The sequence below is a fragment of the Lissotriton helveticus genome, chromosome 2_1 (assembly GCF_964261635.1).
Source record: "Lissotriton helveticus chromosome 2_1, aLisHel1.1, whole genome shotgun sequence".
Classification (NCBI taxonomy): Eukaryota; Metazoa; Chordata; class Amphibia; order Caudata; family Salamandridae; genus Lissotriton; species Lissotriton helveticus.
The window spans coordinates 1,022,880,736-1,022,902,152 of NC_136059.1; the positions used below are offsets into that span (position 1 = coordinate 1,022,880,736).

The 21,417-nt window shown below is 42.4% G+C and overlaps 1 protein-coding gene across 4 annotated transcripts in view; it reads left to right on the plus strand.

Moving 5' to 3' along the window:
• PCSK5 (proprotein convertase subtilisin/kexin type 5) overlaps positions 1-21,417 on the plus strand; it is a 1,700,773-nt gene that overhangs the window by 1,046,711 nt on the left and 632,645 nt on the right. For all 4 annotated transcript variants that reach the window (XR_013607101.1, XM_078675787.1, XM_078675788.1 and 1 more), the window contains exon 10: positions 1,085-1,188. Coding sequence is in view for 3 of the 4 variants with exons in the window: in XM_078675787.1 (XP_078531913.1) it covers positions 1,085-1,188 (104 nt within the window). In the remaining variant the exon portion in view is untranslated. The remainder of the gene's footprint in view (positions 1-1,084; positions 1,189-21,417) is intronic.

Consider the following 21,417-nt stretch of genomic DNA (forward strand, 5'->3'; position numbering starts at 1 on the left):
AGAATTATAAAATGTGCACTGTTCTCACACTTCTTCCTCCATCACACTGGTAAGCACTGCGTCCCATAACACGATACCTGCACCTGAGTGGTCATTGTGCACAATATGGAAACACATCCCACATAAGATCATTAACAAAGTCAACACCATTCCAACCACACGTCCTAAATGGTTTAGCATTCTGCCCATGTAGAAAATGGCTTCAGCACCCCATATAGGGGTGGTGAGCGCTATGAGTGTTTCATTACATTATAATCACTTAATTTTGGTATGCATGAGAATCAGGGGCTGCTATCTAATAGAATGTTAAGACGGGGAAATATAAAATGACCAGACATTTTCCAAAATGTTTTACTTTTATTTCAGATTTTCCTATTACAGAATATTGGCTTTTAATAATAATTACCTCGGAGAACAATTTTGATGTTGTGTTAAGCACTTTAGAATGTAGGAAAGAAGAAACATTCCACATGGGCCTGAATGTATATGGTAGTGAGGGAAAAGAATAGTCTGTGAAAATATATTTTTCACCAGTGTTCCTTCACAGAAAATTGCTGAAGATGTGTAAGCTTTTGTATAGCTTTTTAAGAATAAGCCCAGTTCCTTTACTCAACACGATTCTCTGCACCAGATGTTTTTCAGAGAATTATACAGAAGGTTTAGGCTTAACATTTGACCGGCATAACTTGTTTACAAGCTGCTTTCCTATTAAATTATTTGACAAAACTCGCCTAACGTGAAAAATATCCGAAAACGTTTTGTAAAACGAAAACTGCCAATTTTTAAGGAAGCGCTGTCTAAAAGACAATGGCGACATACTTTAGTAAGTAATTGACTTTCACGCATGCTTTCTTGTTCAAGAAAAGCAAATCATTGGAATGTTTGTTGCTGACACAGAACTGTTGGCGTAGAAAATTGTAATGCCTGCTCCACCGTCCAAAAAATGCTCTTGCTGTGATCCCAACAATTGGAATGAAATATTCACATTCCTGAATCTAGAAAATGTCGCCATAAAGATGCTGTCAAATTGATATCCGAGCATGACTTCCCGGTGACTTACTGTGCAGTGTTTCTTTCTCTGCAGCCCGTTTCTGACCTGGAGAGATGTGCAGCACATCACTGTCCGGACCTCTCGGCCAGGCCACCTGAACGCCCCAGACTGGAAAACCAACGCGGCGGGCTACAAGGGTAAGAAAGGGCTTCTGATCAAACTGTCGGTGAACTTTAGTCTGCTCTTATGAATTTGGGGTGATCAATGCAGACCGGAGACTGAAGGAGATTTGTAGAAAAAAAGGGTGGTACCATTTATTCTAACACAAAAGCTAGTCTCTAATTAGTTTGTTTTGTTGTTTTGCTGCTGTTGAGCATTTTGATCAATAACTTGTCTTGTTCTGATTGCATTGATTTATGTGGTTGTACCGGCGAGTTTCGAAGGTAACTTTGCCATGCCTTATGCCTTCAGATTTAGGATAATAAGTGCTTCTCTAAAGACTGCAGCATCTACTTAGAATAATGAGCTGTCAACATGCAGTGCATAAAAATTAGACATTCCCCAGCTGGCTCTGTGAATGGAATTGGCAAATCTGCAAACGGGCAAAAAAATAAGTGAAGTGTCCTCAAAACTGTCAAAAGTAAACTTTTTCAATTAGCTTTATCTGATCTTTGAGGCAGCCCTCGAAATACAGACTGGAAGCAGGATTTATTTTATGTCATCTAGGCAGATAAGACACCACTCCTTCTAGATAAGTCCAAACTAGTCCATGTTCGTGACATCTGTGCATATTGTTTCCTGTTCCAGACATTTCACCTTCAGTTCATTTTAGCTCAGTCAAGGAAAGCATGTTGTGGGATTGAGACATGCAGGCACATAGAGGGCGCAGAGCAGAACATAGACTAAGGAGTGAGACATTGTGGTTGCACAAAAAACACCACTGGTTTTATACTAGCCCTCGAATTAAAAAGCACTAAGTAACAAAGACAGACAGACCTCTATAATCGCTTCCACGTCACTTGAATTCTAAAATAATTCCAACGATTCCTCCCGCTTGATATGAAGACATACAGTTGATTGTATGTTTTGGGACCTACAAAAAGCACCACAATCCCCACACCCCGCAGTGAAATGCAGCTCCCTATAGTCAGTGCTTAATTTGTGAAAGAAAGAGTACCGGAGCGCAAGCTCTGCTCAGTGATTGGTGCACTCAAACATCGGTGTGCAGAATAACAAGGCTGATAGTGTTTAATCCACCACCAGACAGTCCTTGCCCCCTTTTTCTCACATTTGCAAGTTCGTGCTTTCTCCCTTTGTGACTGTATCGCAGTCTCTCTTCCTCCATCTTTCCAATCTCTGCTCTTGCACTCGATAAACATCTGATGCAGAGAAATACGTGCTGCTCTAAAAAAATAAGTGCCAGTGCCCTCACTGGCTCAAATTAAGCACTGTCTATCGTCCCTTGGAAATTAATGATGCATCCAGTTAAACATGAGTTCTTGTCTACTGCCATCTTTATTTGGATAAGAGCAGGTAATGAATCTATCTGGATGAGGGTTATGCGCTTGGATACATTTTACCTCATTTGGTTTCCCGTAAAGGACCAGCCAATCCAGAGCAATCTACTAACATTTCTGCTGGTTAATGCCGCTTTAACACTCAGGGGCTTAAGCACTATAAAAAGTCAAAATAGCATACTATTGTATCGTTTTGGGACGGAGGGTACATTTACTGTCTTTTTGGGTGAGAATCTTACTAAGCATTCTAATGGTGAATTGGATGTGCATGATTTACAAATCTTGCACCTAAACAGCTTGATTTGAGTGAGTCATTTGGAACTAAAAAAAAAAAACGTACATTAACCCCTCCCATGCTCGTGACGGAACCGTTCCGTCACGAGCCTCGTTCCGTCACGAGCCTCGGGTGGGCTGTGCTGGTGACTGAACGGTTCCGTCACGGCCCGCTCACCACGCCTGCGCGGCGCGAATTCTGCGCCTGCGCTGACGTTCTAAAGAGCGGGCGGGCCGTGAAGGAACCGTTCCGTCACAAGCACAGCTCACCCGAGGGCCGTGACGGAGCGGTTCCGTCACGTGTACGGGAGCGCCGCGCGGCCCCGCCTCCCCCTTAGCGCTGCGGCGGAATAGCCCCCGCAGCGAAGGGGTTAATACTTTGGAGGTTAATTATATGCATGTAATGTTACACCAATGTGTAACCTTAGGTTGCAGAAAATCTGCTGCTATGGGCGAGAAGTAGGCATTCCAGAGCAATATTCCACTCCATAGTTGGTGAACACCAGAAGCTTGTGAGTTTGTGTGTATTCATAAACATTTTACAGCTCCTATAGAGGTGTACCTTGGTCAAGGGCACAATTAAATCCATATGTTGCCTGGGAGTACTATGTTGCACCTAGTATTGCGGGGGCGGGTGGGGGGGGACTGATTTTTCCACAGTAAACTGTGAAATCTTTCTTGTCAAAATAAAAAAAGCATGTGCAAAAGCACTTTGGCTAAGTATTTATTCACGGGTAAATGTGCACAATGCGCATTTACACGTACAGAAATGTATGGATGTGAGCACTGCTGGAAAGGAGTGACTGTCACTCCTGTATTTGTTTTGAGAATTTGCCAGAATTCCTATATCTACTCTTGCCGTAGAAATAGACCTTCAGGTGTGCATACATTTTTTTTATCTGACCCAATGTGAGAATACTGCTGTAACTGCCTGCTAGGCAAGGGTCTGGAGTTTGCATTGTGTTGTGGGATATTCTTTTGGCAGGTGGTTGTAGACGATGATCTACTAATTCCACAAATGGTACATAATGTTACCAAACCTGATCTTGAAAGGATGGAATGCTGCACACTCCTCTTTGCATGTGCTAGTTATAAGTGTATGTGGCACTCTGTCTTTTTTCAGAAGGTCTTAACATGCATTGTGTTAGGTGAGCTCTTTTAGACGGCTGTTATTACCTTGCCAGTGCTGTGCACTTTTGTGAAGTAGTTGGTGGGCAAGGGGCACTAAGTGTTATTTTGTTAGGGAAGCACAATCAATAAGGAGCAAGTCTACCCATATTTTTGTAGTGCTGTAAATAGCAAGTGCTGCTATATTGAGTCAGTCGCAGGAAAGGCTATGGGACCAAAGTTGTTCTTAGGAGATGGCTGCCGAAGCTGCAAAATGACACAGTTGCCTAGTCTAGTGTCTTAATCTCACTCGTGAAGGTACTTTTTCACCGAGGCTTTCACCTTTGGTAACCGTTCAACTTTTTCCCTTTTCTGTCCTTGTCTCACTTGCTCAGAATCAGTCTGATGGTGATTATTAAGCCCGATGATGTTTATTAATCCCAAGTCCACAAAAATAAAGTGCAAGTCAGTGGTGCTGGGACAATTTTCAGAGTGGGAGTGCTGTATCAGTGTTACATCACTGATGTTGTAGGGGTTTTTAAAAATCCCAGCACCGCACAAAGAATTGCTATAGCAACTGAGCAATGGCCGTTCAGCAGCAAATTAGTACGGGTGTGGTATGTGTCCAGTGGTGCATTTTGGAGTAAACTGTTTAAAATATATTCCTAAAGCATGGTATGGTAGTGCATTGTCATTTACAGACAGCACATTTTCCATTGAAGGCTCACTAAACTTGCACAGACATGCAGTTTTAATGATAATGTTTGAAATCTGCTTTCAGCAAATATTTATCATTTACCATCTCCAAGTGCAGTGTCGTGATTTGATCCTATTTAAATCTTTGTTACCATCACAATTTAGAATTACAAAGAGTGCTATATTTGTTCTTTCTCATCTGCAGCTAGCTATATCTTGAAATATGTGTACAGTTTATTTGCAGGTATTAACATTTTGTGTTAGAAAAAAACTGGCTTCCTACAGCTTTTCCTTCCACGCTCCCTGTTCCCCAGCAAGATTGTCAAATAGTTCCCTTTATAAAATTCTCAAACTTTTCAGTCAGATAAAGAAATCCTCAATCTCCATGTTAAGAGTAAGCAGCAATTTGTCAGAAGACAGCCTGAAATTTGACCGCACAGCAAGTTTGTCAAGAAAAAAACAAAATGTAAAGGCATTTCGATTGGTCATTCACCTTCTCAACGCCAGCATGGGTATTATGGGAGTGCTGCAACACCCCCAACCCCTACTTCAGTGCCTAATGTTGAAGTGCCACCACCTTCAACCATTGGCACCAATTATACACTGGAAATTAGAAAGAGATTGTGCCAGCACTGAAGGAGGGTGAGTGAAGACTTTGTAGTACTCCCCATGGTGTGCGTGGGCCGGCTGTAGCCTTTGATCGGACACAGTATCTTTCATGCTTTCAGCTCTCCTTGAGAGCCCCACTTAAATGAGTTCTTGCCAAAGTGGTGTAACAAAAAACTTTTTTTTTAATTAAATGGAGGTGTGGGCTAGAGTATAAATCAGATGCTAAACGTGTTTTGAATTAATAGTTCTGCAACCACACAGATACATTATCAGTTTCTGTCCTAAGCGTCAACACCATTCCATCTGCATTCCAGTACATGAACCAACAGTAAGATACTATGTTATTCGAAAATCCTTCTCAGTATGTGTGATTTGTTCTGGGACAGGTTCCCACTCCTGCCTGAGAAATTAAGTTTTAATGAAGATTGAAAGAAGAACTTATAAATGTCGGCAGAATCTCAATTTATAATCTTAATTGATTATTCATGGTCAGGGAAGGGATGTGATTCTATTAGATGTAACCAAGTGATTATTAAACTAGGAAGAGAGGCGAGATGTTATGCTGCAAATGGAAAAGGTGAGGCGAGTCAAGCTGTTGATCTTGAGATCTCCGAGAACCCCTGAAATGGCTTTCAGAGTTGGTTCTTACTTAAGCTCCATAGTAGCAATGTGTGCTATGGGCGCATGTTTTTCCTAATATGTAATATCTATGCCCAACGTTCTACATAATGCTGCCCAGCAGAGTAAAATATGAAACTCTGAGTTCTTTGCTACAGCCTTCATTTAAGGCATTAGGTTGGCATTTCACAGCATACTTAAAAGGCAAATTATTTCTTTTTTTATTTAATTTTTCTTTATTAGAGTTTCAGCATGTGTATAGCAGTTGCTGGTAAGATAAAACACAGGTTAACATAAAGAGCAACAACTGCGGCATGCTTGAGGAAAAAATCAATGCTACAACTTAATAAGATAGACTGTAGAAAATTGTAGAATAATACCACCCTCTGCCCCCATTTGATTGACCATGCTCCCTGCACCCCATGCCAGGATCAAGTTTGCACATATATATATATCTCGTATTATATATAGAATGACAATCCATACAACCAAAAGATGAAAACTACTTCAAACTGCGTGTTCCAGCACTCCACCTAAAGGAGAACTTGTGTCAGATTTTGCCTGCAACACTATTAGCGATGTGTTCCATATATCCGTAGGCGCTACACTTTTCCTGTTGAGGGCCAGTAGATCCGATATTTATGCTCAACCTTAAGGCAATTTATTTCAATGCTGCAAACTGACCATTTTTTTCATTAGATAAGTAACACTGTTTTAGGATTAGAAGGAAATTGCTGACCGGTTTTAAAGGAGAGTTATCCCCCAAGTGGGATTGTGTGGAAATTGCAATTTTGTTTAAATATACAAGGAAATGAACCTGGACTTATATTAACAAGGAATAACTGAAGGCTTTTCATATGGAAATAATTGCTTTCTCCTTAATATTATAATATGGATTTCAAACAGCAGTAGAAATTGTGAAATTACACATTCCGCACTTATCAGCACACAAGGAGACCATTTCCATATTTGATTACTGCCACTTTATAGAGTTTTAATTTCTTCCACATACAAGGGTCCCTCCACAGCCAACCTAGTCACCCGCTGTAAAATTACACCCTCAGGTCAAAGCCACACAGATAGCTCAAGCGAGGGCTTCTGGCTATCTAAATATGTAATGAATATATTTACTTGACTTGGAACAGATGACATGCATAAGGTCCAGGGTGTGTTAGACATTCAAAGGCTAACATTTGTAAGACAGGTGGTGTGGTGCTTTTCATTACCCAGCACTCTTGTATCCACAATTGGAACATGTATTACTAAGGATGATAAAGGGTCAATGATAAATAAATGTTGATGGGCCAAAAGGTGGGAGAGATGGTGGGACCTCCAGTGTATTTTACACATGATGGCCTTAGAGATAGTTTCTACAACTAAGCGCTGCTTACTTATCAGTTTAATGCTCATGCTCTTCAGTATTGTGTGTTAATGTAGATCAGCGGTTCTTTTTTTACTTCTTTTTTTTGTTGAATAATATGTTTATGGAAAATCCACACAAAAACATATTTTTTGTAACCCAAAGTATCCGCCTTTTTCCGCATAGACCATGCAAGACGTTGCTGAATTTTTTTTCTTTTTCATTTCTTTATTTCAACATGTTTTTTTACATTTTTTAAAACAGGAACACATTATTTGTTCGGTAACAGGCTTTGCATCGCTACATCAAATTGCTATTTGTCTATCTAATTCTATGCATTGCCTACCTGTCATAATAATCCGGAGAAAAAGGAAAATAGAAAGGAGCTTGAGAGCTAAGGGGTGAAAGGAGAGATAGAAGACAGGCACGCGAGAATTACAGTGCTTATACCTTTCGTCTGACTTAACCTGTGGTCCAGGGATCTCTGGGGACCAGTGATACCAATTCCAATTCCAAAGATTCTTTATTTCGGCCACATGGGCCATAAAAGATGCAGTGAAAATACATACATTTAAAACACAATATTTACAATAAAAAATCCTACTGGACCTGCAATGTTAAGAAATACAAAGTAGTATAAATTAGCCAGACATTTTCTTCCTTATTATCCATGCTGCCATTAAGAATTTAGATACAGCAAACACAATGTGGGCCAGGGTGTTGGTTTTCATAACCCTGTAGGCCTGAAGATACTTCCTAAAGCCCAGGTTCCGACACAGAGGAGCTAGCCAGCGCCTCCTCGGGCTCCGGTAGGCATGACAACAGAACATTATGTGCAAATCATCTTCGTCCTTGGCTTTACAGCATGGGCAGAGTTTATCACCCCCTAGCGACCATTTATAGGTAAATACTTTAGTAGGGAGTGTGCCAAGCCTCCATTGCAGGAACAGTTTCCTCGCCAAGAGAGGATAAATAAAATCCATAAAAGGTTCAAACACATAAGAATCTTTGGATTCCATAAAACGACCCGTCAAAGTGCCACTATCATGAGCATTGACCATGTCAACAAGGTTTTTATTCTTGTACAGCTGGGCAAGGGTTTTACGCGAGATACTTCGACAGCCCTGAGCTGGATCATCCCATAAGTCTGGCAAATTCAGGCTGAACAGTTCCGACTTGATAAATGCCAGCCAAGGAATTTTGCAGTTAGCATTCAGCCTCATGACATCAATAAGGTCCTGCCTGTAATGATACAGTTCCTCGGTGGTCCATATCCGGTGCCAGAACTTCACAGGTTTCGACCGTAGGTCCTCAGCAATAGAGGGAAGGCCCAGGTCAAGTCTTAGGGGGAGGAGTGGTGTGCCTTGCGGGAGAGCAAGTAAGCGTCTCAGAAAACAATTTTCCACCCCTCCCATAACCTTCCCTGCTTTGTGTCCCCACAGCTCACTACCATAAGTGGCTGCTGCCTTCGCTTGGGACCTGTACGTTTCCAAAGCCGGGCTTACAGGCTTGAAGGTGGACTTATTGGACACCTTCAAGAGTGCGCCCGATAACTGGGAGAGTTTCAACCTAGATCTTGCTACCTGGGAGTCCCATGCCAAGTTTTCTTGAAGTGATACCCCCAGATATATAAAGGTCGAGACCCTTTCGAGACTAGTTTCCCCCAGTTTTGGATTAGGTCTTGTTTTGGTGGGGGGGTTGAAGATCATGAACTTGGTTTTTTCCGTGTTCACCTCCAACCCATGTTGGCGACAAAAATGGCCAAAACCGTCCACAATCCTCTGGATCCCCATAGGGGATTTGGAAAGAAGGAGGGTATCGTCGGCAAACATTATTGCCGGGACCCTCCTTCCTGCCAAAACCGGGGCATCATTGTCTTTAACCGCGTCAAGATGTTGAATGACGCTGTTAATGTACAGACAGAACAGTGTCGGAGCCAGCACACAGCCCTGTCTGACACCTCGACGGACCGGGAATTTACCCGAGAGCTTTCCATCCCTCCCACACCTCACTTGCGCAAAGTTGTTCTCATGCAGCCTAATGATGATACTAAGGAGGTGGGGGGTACTCCTAGCTTCTGCAGAACCTCCCATAGCTTCCCCCTGGGGACTAGGTCAAAGGCTGACCTCAGGTCCACGAAGACCATGTACAATCGACCTCCCTCTAACGTTACCGTCTTCCAATACAGGAGAAGGAGGCGAAAAATTTGGTCCATGGTCGACGTGTTCTTCCTGAAGCCAGCCTGGAGGGGGCTCATGATGTCATTGTCCTCGACCCAGTCTAGGAGATGGTTTAAAATAAGGCGCGCAAAGAGCTTTTGGGGCACGTCTATTAGGCTTATAGGCCTGTAGTTGGCGGGGAGGAGAGTAGATCCCTTCTTGTGGATAGGTACAATCTCTGCCCCCAGCCACGACCCAGGGATCGCCATACCTCCGAGAATGGCATTAAAAAGAATGAGAAGGTATGGGCCCCAGATGTCCGGGTGATGCCTAAATAGATCCCCGGGTATCCTATCCAGACCTGGCGCCTTCCCCACTGCTAAACGCTCTAGGGCAGACTCCACTTCCCCCAGGGATAATTCCATACCAATTTCCTGAGAACCCAAGGGCAGTTGCAACTCTACGTCCGGGCAGGAATTAGTATCTTGATAAAGTGCACCAAAATGGGCCTCCCAAACCGCGGGGGCTATGTTAGGTTCAATTGCTTTATTGAATTCCCCTGTCCCATTGTTTACAAGGGCCCAAAATTTCCGGGAGTCCCTAACTTTTAGGGCATCATGAAGGTCCTGCCAGTGGTTCCAATCCCACTCGGACCTGGCAGTCGCCGTCACTGATTTGTAGTGCTTCCTAAGGTCACGTACATTGGCCTTATCGGACCCCTCTTTTATTGCAGCAATAAGCTCAGATTTTGCTGCCCTACAGTCGGAGGTGTACCAGGTGGGAACATGGGTCTTTTTCTTTCGAGTTGGGACCACCGGATGGAATACCTCAGCCAAACCCCTCACTAGATCCTGGTGTATGTTTCCCAGTTTCTCATTATAATCTGGGGTTCTCGGTTCATCCAGAAGTGCGTCCACCTCCATGAACCATGGGAGTGCCAGCTCATATAATTTGTTAATGGCCTCTTCTGAGCTCACCAGCTTTCCCCACTTAACCCGGCGCCTATTTGTTGTGAGGATCAAATCCCCCGTGTCTTCCCCTTGATCAACTGGGGATGAGTCCGTCGGAGGCAAGGGGCACAGGATATTTAAGCAAAGGGCGTTGTGATCACTATCTGTCCTATTTATTACCCTGAAGTCGAGGACTTTTGGCCAGAGTGTAATGTCCACCATGATGTAGTCTAGCCTCGACTCATGGCCCCTCCTGTTGAAGGTACACACTGAGGGGGTATCGGAAGGGGTACGACCATTACACGCCCTCAGTGTGCAATTCAGGGTAAGGGACATGAGTTGTATTGCTAGAGGGGACCAGGCTTTGGGGTAAGGAGAAGACGATGGTGGAACCCCCCAGTAGTCATCCTCGGCCGTAAGGGCACCATCCAGTAAACCTTCCAGAGGTTCAAAGTGGCAATTGAAGTCTCCTCCAAGCACCACCCTGAAATCTCCCGGAAGTTGACCCAAAAAGGAGGACAGATCATTTAGGGTTGGTGATTCCTTTGACGAGGCCACTGGTCGCGAGTAGACGTTAACAATGGCCCACGGAGGTTTGCCAGGCCATGTGAGCCGAACACACTGGATGTCCTGTGAACACGTATAAACCTGTTCCGCCTGGCACCCAGTATGACTCGCAATCCAGATTGCCAAGCCACCTGATGGCCTCCCCCTCCCACCCCATTGGGCAGTGATACCTATTCAGGGGATCCACAACTGCTTAGAAAATTAAATAATAACAGATTAATAAAGTGTATGTAAGTAAAGAGGCAAAATGAAAAATATATTTTTTTAAATATTCTGTAAATATGAAGGAATTTGAAACTGAAAGCTAAAAATTAAATTGGTATGCTCAGATTAATTTGTTTCAGTAGTGCAAGTGCATCAAACAAAATATGGTATGAATGATCGGTGCACTGAATTGAATTAAGAAAAGCTCCACCCTGCCCATTAAAATGAAAACGTTGTTTTTTCAATTTTGTTTGTGAAATAAATAAAATAGTTAATCATTTGTGTATTTGTATGACGAATGCTTGTTTAAGTATTTGTGTGCTTTGGTTTGATGTTCAAATCATTGAAGCTGCTTCGACCGGGGTCCTCGGATTCCAAAGTTAAAACAGTGGCTGTCTCCGGATTCCAATGATGATTAAATGGGGGGCTACAGAAGTCAAAAGGTTAGGAGCCACTGATGTCGATAAATGACCGAGCTTCTTTATTAAGTAAAATGCCTTGTATATTATTTTAAAAGCAAGTGAATGCAACTATATATATATATATATATATATATATATATATATATATATATATATATATATATATATATATATACACAGCTAGATCTCTTACCGGGAAGAGACGCATTCTGAAAATAAATGTAGCATGGAATGGTATTCCTCAGACAGAGGCATTGCTATTTGTATGGTTCTAGCCTTGAGGCTTTACAATACATTGTTACTGCCCGAACAATGTAATGTAGAAACATAATGTAGAAAACAACCTTACAAAGCCTTCGTAGCCCGGTTTCTGAATAGTTCTTGGCACATAGTGTTTAATACTCTCTCTCCTCTTAATGCAGGGCAGAATTGTTCTATGAAGGACAAATATCTGAAGGTTGCACCGTGGTGATGCAAGGAAGCTGTTTGAGATCTGCATGTGAATATCGTATGCGTATTACTGAAGTGATCATTATGTGCGTTTGTTTTGTGTCATCAATGCATATGAATAGGAATGTATAGCGCCTTAGTTTAAGTGTGTTCGTCTTGGATGGCATGCTTGAATATGAGTAACAGAGTCAAATTATATATATAATAAATGATAACACTGTATCCTGGTTAATATGTGTATTTACATGATTTAGTTCAACGGGGGAGGGGGTACCTAATAGATAAATAAAGGATCATTGCTTCAGCTTTAGACTGTGCGCTTACTCGTTCTTCTGTTTGAACAAATGAGGCCAGTTACTTAGGTAAGATATTCTTCTGAGTGATTTAACATGATCACTAGTAAATAATACACACTTAGAAAATGGGGATGCTCTAATGATCCAAAGTAGACAATTCAGGTAAAAAGAAGGCGTTTTTTGAGCTAAAATGTACAGAGGGAGCTGCCAGCCAACTGCTGTCGATAGGACCTTCAATCCTTGGATTCCACTAGGATAGGGAAGTAAAGTGCATTAAAGGATGTTTATTGCACAGACCTTTTGAGAAATGAAAAGCTAAAAGACCAGTCACGAGTCAGGGCTTGATAATTGAACAACAATTTGCATTCCACTTTTTTTATTAGTAATGTTTCTGGTATTCCTATGTTATCACTTTACTGCCATTGTGAATATTAAGCATTTAACAGTGTGGAGAAATCATCATAAGAAGTATCAATTGCGCTAAATTTCAATCATTGCACACCTGTGACTCAGATAGGGAGTAAAGAACCCCCTTCTTTTCTTTTCTTAGCATATCCTATTCAACTCGTGTGATCTTAAATCTTCACATATTTCTGAAAAAAGGACACTTGGACTCCTGTATGCTATACATTTGTAAGTAAATCTCCATATTTTCAGGAAGTCGTCTTCCCTTCCGCAATTGTTCATAGAAGCTCTTTCCAGCCTAGATAAGTTGCCCACCTCATCCATCCAGACATCAATTTAAGCTTTCTCGTCAACTTCCGGTTTCATAATGCCATACTGTTTTTAACGGCAGGTAACTTTTTAATCCACAGTTCTGTTGCTAAGGAACTGCAGGAATGCATAAATAACCAACTTAAAATAATGGTCTGAAGAACGTTGTTGTCATCATCCCACAGTTCTTTGATTTATGGAAGTCTACCTGCCTATACTTCTATGCAGCCTTTTCTTTATTGTGCGTCCAGCATTTGTGACCTGGCAGTTTAATTTTCCATACAGTAGCCATTGTCCACTGTGGCATATTCTCATCGCACTAGCCCAACTTGGATATTAATGTTCACTTTGGGCATGGGAGATGGTACTCTTGCCCACTGAGTTGCTTTGATATTTGCTCACATTTCCTCTAAAGCTTATAATGCGTCATAAGACTTCAAGTAGCCTGAATGGATTCATAATCATACAATTGAAGATGATATATTTTGTAAATTCCTAAAAGTATGTTTTGAAATACTGCATCTCTCATAAGATCTGTCTCTTGCAACATCAATGTATTCTTTAATGACACTTCTCACTATAAGACTATTCCACTGAATAGTAGTTGGTAGATGGAGTTCCAAACTAAGCATTTTACAGTTTTACTTTACTTTGTATTAACTGAGATACATTCTACATACCCACTTCAGTCTAGTAGTACCATTTCAGTGTTGTACCATCTTCTTTGATATAGGGATTGTTCCAGATTGGGGCTGAACCAACTTGCATTTCTACTAAGATGGGTCCAGAAATGGCATTTGCCCAAAGGGGAAACACTATCCAACACACCATGCACATTCTGGGATCAATAAATCATGAATTAAAAAATGTAATGTGTCAATTTATGATCTCCAGGTTACAAACCTATATCCAATATCAACAAGAGAGGTAGGGCGTAGACACTCCTGTACCCCGGTTAAATGTATTTTAACTGCCCCGCTGTGTGTACTGCACACGTGTGAGCATTGATCACGCGTGCGGCGCACAGCGGAGTTTATTTCGTAAACATTTAAACTATCACGTTTTTTATCTTTCCTTTGTATCACAGTCACTCCTTTGTTGTTTATAATACAAACCTATATCTACAACAGCGCGCCCAATGAAAGGGTTGTATTATGCTACACTATAAAGAATTAAGAAAGAGGGCCTTTACTTACAAATAGGCTCACATAGCAAGGATAAACCCACTGGGCTATCCTAAACTCTGTTATTAACCCAATAAAGGGCAAAGTAAATGTATTTACCTGACAGTGCTTTAATTAAAATTCACAATGTAAAACACAAGTAGCATTCATGTAGACATGTAAATGTCATGAATTATGACATCCATAACTCACACATCAGATGTAAAGCTTATCACCTCACAATATTCATACCATAAAATAACATCTAAAAAAGTGAAATGTAATTAAACAATAACACATATACAGACTGAATAAAGCTACTACATTCATAGTTATCTCTGTGCAGTGGTGATATAATACTCTCATCAACATTGCATTTGGTATGCAAGTTATTGTTTGCGTGGCCATTGCACAACTTATGAATTGAGCTCCCACATACACACAAGCAAAAAGTTAGCCGGGAACCATGGGTAGTTCCCAAGTTTCATGTGGAGAGAAGCTCCTTAATGTGGAACACTTTACAACACCACCTACACTCCAAATCTGCTCCCGTCAAATGAATGTTTTTGTAGCAGAATTTTAAGTATAGGATTAGCACAGTGCAATCCATGCAGAGCTAAAATGTGACAAAGCCTTTAGCCATTTTTACAACACATTCTTGAATCATGATACTAGGAAGTGTCACCTGCACGTAGCTGAACAATGAAAAACTCCTTTTACCATTCCAGATACAGTATTACAGCTTTGGATTGGTAAAATGCCATCCAAGTCAACCTGGAATTAATAAAAGCAACAGCCTAAACATGTTTTGCTCTTATTGGAGCTAGTTAGAGAGGTATAACCAGGTCCAGAGACAAGGTGCATCAAGTATACATTAAAGCAATGCCCTTTCAGGCTTATACTGCCATATAAATTATGCAAAAAAGAGCAGGGAAAGCTTGGTAGTTCCCAAGTTTTAGGCGGAGAGCAGTTTCTTTATATGAAGCACTCTACAACACCAGCGATACTGTAAATATGTGCAGCTCAAAGGTTTCTTTTTATATATATTCACCAAAGAAAACTAAGGTTAAAGCGACAAAGTTTGTGTTGGGATGGAATAGTTATCTGCATGGTTAAAGATGTGTACAGCTACCCTCAGTACCCAACTGTACTGATGTCTGGATCCCTAATGTTGATATTTTTTTGTCATATATTAACACAGATCATGTATGTGTGCCATGTCATAGGCCTGTCTCAGATTGCTGTCTTGTTGGACCAAAAGGGACACCCAAAGCACTACCCTAATAGTACAGGTAGGCTACGGCCTTCACCTGGAGTTAAGCAGCACAGTGTGGTGGTGGCAGCCTATCATGTAATGATCAGTAGTAGTTAGTGAACAGGACCTTATTACCCTGTGTTACTGGGGTGAGGTCTACAGCTCACTAACATTTTATAAAGTTTGGCTGCATTGTGCTTTACTCACCCTTGCCCTATATCTGGTAGATGTGGAGTGCAGGAATATTGACACTGCTTTGAATGTATGTGTGCCTGGGAAAGTACAGGGATAGAACAATATTGGCAGTATATGTGTGGTTAGTGCATGTTCTAAGTATAGGTATGGCTGCTGGGAATACATTACATGAAAGATGTAGTGCTGTCCAGTGTGTGCGAAATGAGAGCATGTACTGGGTGTAAGTGTGCTTGCATGAAGTACAATACATGAAGGGTAAAGTGTTGTGCAGCACGCACATGATTAGTGTGTATGCTGGCAGAGTATTTGTAATATGTAAAAGGCAACATTGCTGAACAGTGTGTGCAGACTGAATGTGTGTGATGAATATATGTGTACCTGTAATGGTACAATGAATGGAGTTAACGGTGCTAGAACGTAAGTGTGCTGTGACTGTACACTGAATAAGGCTGCCTGAATCTGTACATTATGTGGAGGACCCTGGATTCCATTTTGGGAAGCCTGAGCCTGCCTGGTGAAGACACGAGGAGTAGAGGACCCATCCCCCCTCCAACACACAGACAGATTTGTGTATTGCTGCATTCATGGGAGATAGATGGGACACATTTGAGGAAGGGACGAAAAGACTCTCCCTTTACACTTCCAAAGGTTGCTCTTTGATTCAGTGATCAATCAAAAGAAAGGGGCCTGGACACACATCAGCAAAGAGATAGAGTTGATAAGTGAATCTTAAGGAGTGGGGCTGGGAGCCTAGGCCTGGGATTACCCTTTTGATGCATTATCACTGTGGCTGACATCAGGTGTGAAATCTGGCCCCCACCATCAATTGTGTTGTGGGTCAAGCAGCTTCGGAGTCTTGCCTGCTATGTCAAACATCCATTCGAGGGTAAAGAAGAAAGAGAAATGTACATTTAAAAAAAGTAGAACCCCAGCATAAAACTTCAAAGACTCAGACCACAAATCACATTTTGGTTTCTGGAAATGAACTATAAGTGAAGGTTGAGACCCCAAAATTGGTAATCTGACAAGCAAACAAGACGTGCTGTGTGAGAAGGGGTTAGCTCTGCAAGACTTTTGTTTGTGACTAGGACTGGGGACCAAGACCTGCTAGTCTCCTTCTGGATGAGGGGACATTATGTTGTATTATCACCCAGGAGCACCTGCTCTGGAGCACCAGCACCTGCCTTCTTGCCAAGACCTGTGTGCCCTGTGAAGAAGAGAGCGTTGGAGGGAGCATGGTCCAGTGGGGAGCCCTACCAAGATGACTCCCCTGGTGAGGTGTGAGGGAATGTCTGTGCATCAATCAGGTCATTACTCGTGTGCAGTGTCAGTTCAGCAACCCCCTTATGCCAGTAGGGGGACTCCGTGTGTTGAGTGCTGTAGAGGCTTGCTAAGCCTATATCATCATGCTGCCGTGACCATGTATGCCAGGAGGGACCACTGGTAAAATTGCCACTGAAGGAGCGCTGAGGCTCTTACCAGTTTGGTATTGAAATGAGATAGGAACTAATATTTAAAACATGAAAAAACCCTAATTCGCACGTTATAGTTTAGTGAGCTAACTATAACTTGCACCCCTTCATATTATGTCACTCATGACATGGGAAAACAACTTAAAGGCTGCTGCTGGTGGTGGAAGTACATGTTTTACTCCCCATACCAGACTTTTTTCTGACATTGATGAGAAAGATATTTGAGAATTTATAGAAAGTGCGTTTTGCTGTTGGCTTTCTAGAGCCCTAACCATAATTCCTATGCCAAAACGAATCCCCTAATGTTGTTAATTCCTCGAGGAAATGCTTTCACTTTTAGAGCTTTGATTCCATCAAGCTGGCATTTTTTTAAATAGAGATAATTAGCACTATTGTTATTTATTGGACCACTATTATCATGCTGCAATAGAATTCTTGGGAATCATCTAACAAGCTGCTTATAGTGTTGAAAGTACATGTTTTACTTAGAATTGTTTGCCCACATAGCTGAGGAAGTTAGCATGAGCTTATAGAAAGTGTTCTCATTTTAACTATTGAAACACCTTTAGTAACGTCTATGAGAAAATCATTAGAGAAACCAGTTTTCTCTCAAACATGGTTCATCAAAGCTCATCGGATTAGCAGCATTTCTCAAAATCCCATTAAAACATATCCCAATTCCTGAAAAATGGTACTACCAGCAAACGATTTATATTGTGACTAAATCTGTTGTCACCCTTCAGATGTGTTTCTTTTTGTGACCCTCAAAAACGGACTTAAACTACACTGAATTTCAATTGCATCAATGTCTGCAAATTCTGTAATGGCTGCCACAACATGTTGTCCATGTTGTTGCCAGCCAATAAAGTGGGGGTGGTACCTTTGGCCCGTGCTCACCCTGCCTCCTATTTTATTTTTTTCTTCGTTTTATTTTCGGGGGCGCAGCAATCATGTCCCAAAGTCCTGTAATGGCTACCACAACATAGTGTTCATGTTGTGGTCATATGTTGTGGTCAGTCACTCTGGATTTATTAGTCCCCTTTAACTTGGCCAATCAGAGTGTGTCTGTAAACCAACGATCATGATATCACTTACTTTTCAGAAGGTTAACCCCTTCATGCCCAACTGAACACTTCTTTATGCACAAATGTCTATAACTGCTGAATGGATGTATACCAAATAACAAAAATCACGCCTTCTGAGTAAAGTTTTGACTTAATGCCAAAGTTGCTGTAATTTTGTTTAGCTGTTTTTTCTTTTTCAGAGAGCAAACTTTTCTACGGGTTTTAACATTTTGGAACTTTCTGTGCAGATTTGTTGAACAGCAGTAAAGTTATTTGGAAAACAAAGAATGCCATTCCTATGGAATCCCTGGCCTAACTGTAACTAAATATATGTTTATAACTACAGTTTGGAGCCTAAGCATTTAAGTTGAGTGTAACCTAGCTCTTCTCTCTCAAAAAGTGGTGCAGAAAGCTTACCATTGGCCCAAAAGCAAGCTTGGACTGTGGGCTACAGTTTCCGATTGGGTGGTAAAAACATCAAAAGTTGATGCATTGGGTTCTTTAAACCCATGGGCCTGGGGCCACTCCGTATTCTGCTCTATTGATAGCTACACTCCTGTCTCAGAGAAATGTCTATCCCAAGGGATAGCTGTGATGTCCGAGTCCTGAGGTTGAAAGTTTTGTCTATTATTTCAGTGCCCCTTCCTTTATGCTCCGAATGGATTGTGAGTCATATTGTATGATGTATATTGTACTTGGAATGTATCAAATGGCGAAATAAAAAGGATATGAGGGGAAAGAAATTAATGATTTTTAAAACTTCTAGGATACAGTTTAATATTCACATTTCAATTTCTTATTGGTATAAGCCCTGCAACAGTTTAGCGAATGTCTTGGGGAATATTTTGTTTTAAAGCACCACCTGGTTTAATGTTTCAAAACATGTTTTTTAAGGAAATGAACCCCCGAAACACCTCTGGGTTTGATTTACAGTTTATACTAGTTTTCATTTTTCATTAGTGCCCTTCAGAAATGATTTGTTCGTCTTTAGCTTTTCAGTCACCTTGTTTGGAAAGCTTTTTTGAAGTGAGATACCTCCCACCCCAGGTTCTTATCACTTGCTCTGCTGCCGCAGTGCAATTACTGCGACATATTTATACTGCGCGTGTTTGAAAACTCGCTAGGCACTGCGGGCTCAGTCTTTCAGTGCAAAGTGATTCGATGAAAACTCAAGGCTGTATACAGGTCAAATCTGGCAATGTCCGTGACCTCGCCCTAACTGCCCCCCTACCTCCCATGCCATCCCCACTCATTACCTTAATCTCCACTGTCAGCCCTAGGGTGGTCTTTCCCCGTTTTTTCTCCCTTGCCTTGTTTTTTCCACCATCTTTTTCGTTGGACCTCGGTCTCTGGACGCCTTACCACTGCCAATCAGTGCTAAGGTGCTGGTGCTCTCTCCTACCAACATGGCTGCCACAGGCCCCTGCTACTGCGGAGTGGTCTTTTTAGTAACATACTAGTAGTCAGGAGCTGGCTGGGACATTAGGATACTGTAGCGATGCCATCCCGCCTTTTCTGCCCATAGCCCAGACTGTGGCAGCTCCTGGAACCTTCCGGAATAAGGGAGGGGTTACACTTGGCCACCTTAGAGAGTGGTCACCTGACCTAGAGGTATTTAGGGAAAGGAGGGAAACCTGCAGCAGCGGTGCGTCCATTGGGGCGTGAGGGCGTAGCCCCTCTAAGCCTGGACGCACCTAAAATATTTTTGTGAATTGCCTGCAAATAAATGACACAATATTATAAGCGCCGCAGCGCAGCGCTTCAATCCGGGACACAACCGATTGAATCTGGAGAGTGCGCAGGGGCAGGGAGTGGGGCTGGATGGTCTGCTGCGGCTTGAATTACAGTCTGCAGCAGGCCAACAGCAGCAGTACTGCGCATGAGGATGGTAGGCTTGCTCCTAGCCCGAGCATGCGCGCTGCTAACCTGACAGTATGAGGGACCGAGGGGGTGCTGCTTTATCCGGGTCGCAGCAGCCCCCGGGGTTTCAAAGGCATCCAGGGCGAGTAGTTAGTGTGCCCCCCCAGCGCCAGGATTGGCTGGTCCCACCACGCAGAAGGGCAGGCAATCCATTATTGGATGCCGCCCGTGGGTGGTGGCACACTGCCTCACTGCACTGCATATGGCCAATCACTGTGACTTCAGCATGTGAAGTCATGCAGTGATTGGCCATTCAGGACGTGCGCGCGCCATGACGTTTCTTTATGGACTGTACTGTGTAGTTTTCTAGTCTGTCTGTTCTAGGGCTCGAGTCGCCACGTGTGCGTCCGACTGACTGACTTCGACTTACTGGAGCCTGGCTGGCTGTGGCTGAGAGTCTAGCCCAAAGGTGAATGATACTGGGTATTTAAATGATCTTATTATCTTAATTAGAAAAAGGCTTAAGCTTAAATTACCAACGGTATTTTTTGTTACTTCAAATGCCGGCGGCATTTGAAGTAAAAAAAAATACCGTCGGTAATTTTATGCCGGCCCTGCCCGGCCCATGTAAATGTCCCTTCATCCGGTGGTGATGATTGGGCTGTAAATAATTGCTGTATGTACGCTGCTTAAGGGCCCACTGACTGTGGCCTCGGAGAAGCATGCGGCCTGTCCACTTTCTAAAGGCGTTTTTTTTTTTAATGAGACAGAGCTGTTTATGACGAGGGTAAAAGAGAGAAAGAGACTTGTTGTTAGTGTCAAAATCGGGAGGGAATGCGTATTTTGACTTTAAATGCCGGCTCTGCCCGGCCCATCTGTAAATGTCCCTTCCTCTGGTGGTGATGATTGGGCTGTAAATAATTGCTGTATGATGTGGTACGGTACTGCCAATGTGTACCGTGAGACGTGTCAACCAATGAATGCAGCGACCTCGGGAGTCGTGACAGCTGCCATAAGGTCAGTAACAGGGACGCTCGCACCTCCTAGGCGGGCAGTTTATCTTGCAAAATTAGCAAAACTGGGTTTTCCACAGCACTATAGAGAGAGACGTGCAACGTAGTGATCACAGAGCAGACGAAATACATGTGTTGTCCCACGAGCGGCAGGCCGAAGCAAGTGAGCGTGGTGTCGACTTCAAAATGAAAGATTTCTTTAAAAACATTAGACGAAAAGGAGGGAGCGAATTCGAGACATTAACGCTTGAGTAATCAAGGTAATAACACAGTATTATAAAATTACCTTCTTTAAATACCTCTTGGTGAGGCAGGTGTTCCGTGTCGTAGATCCGTACAGACCACGCGTTATTTGTAACCCGTATTTATATTCAGCTAATCGGCTTCAGAAAGATGAAATACTGATTTAGCCATGGTCGGATGTAGTTACCGCTTCGACACAAAGAGCACCATTATCACAGG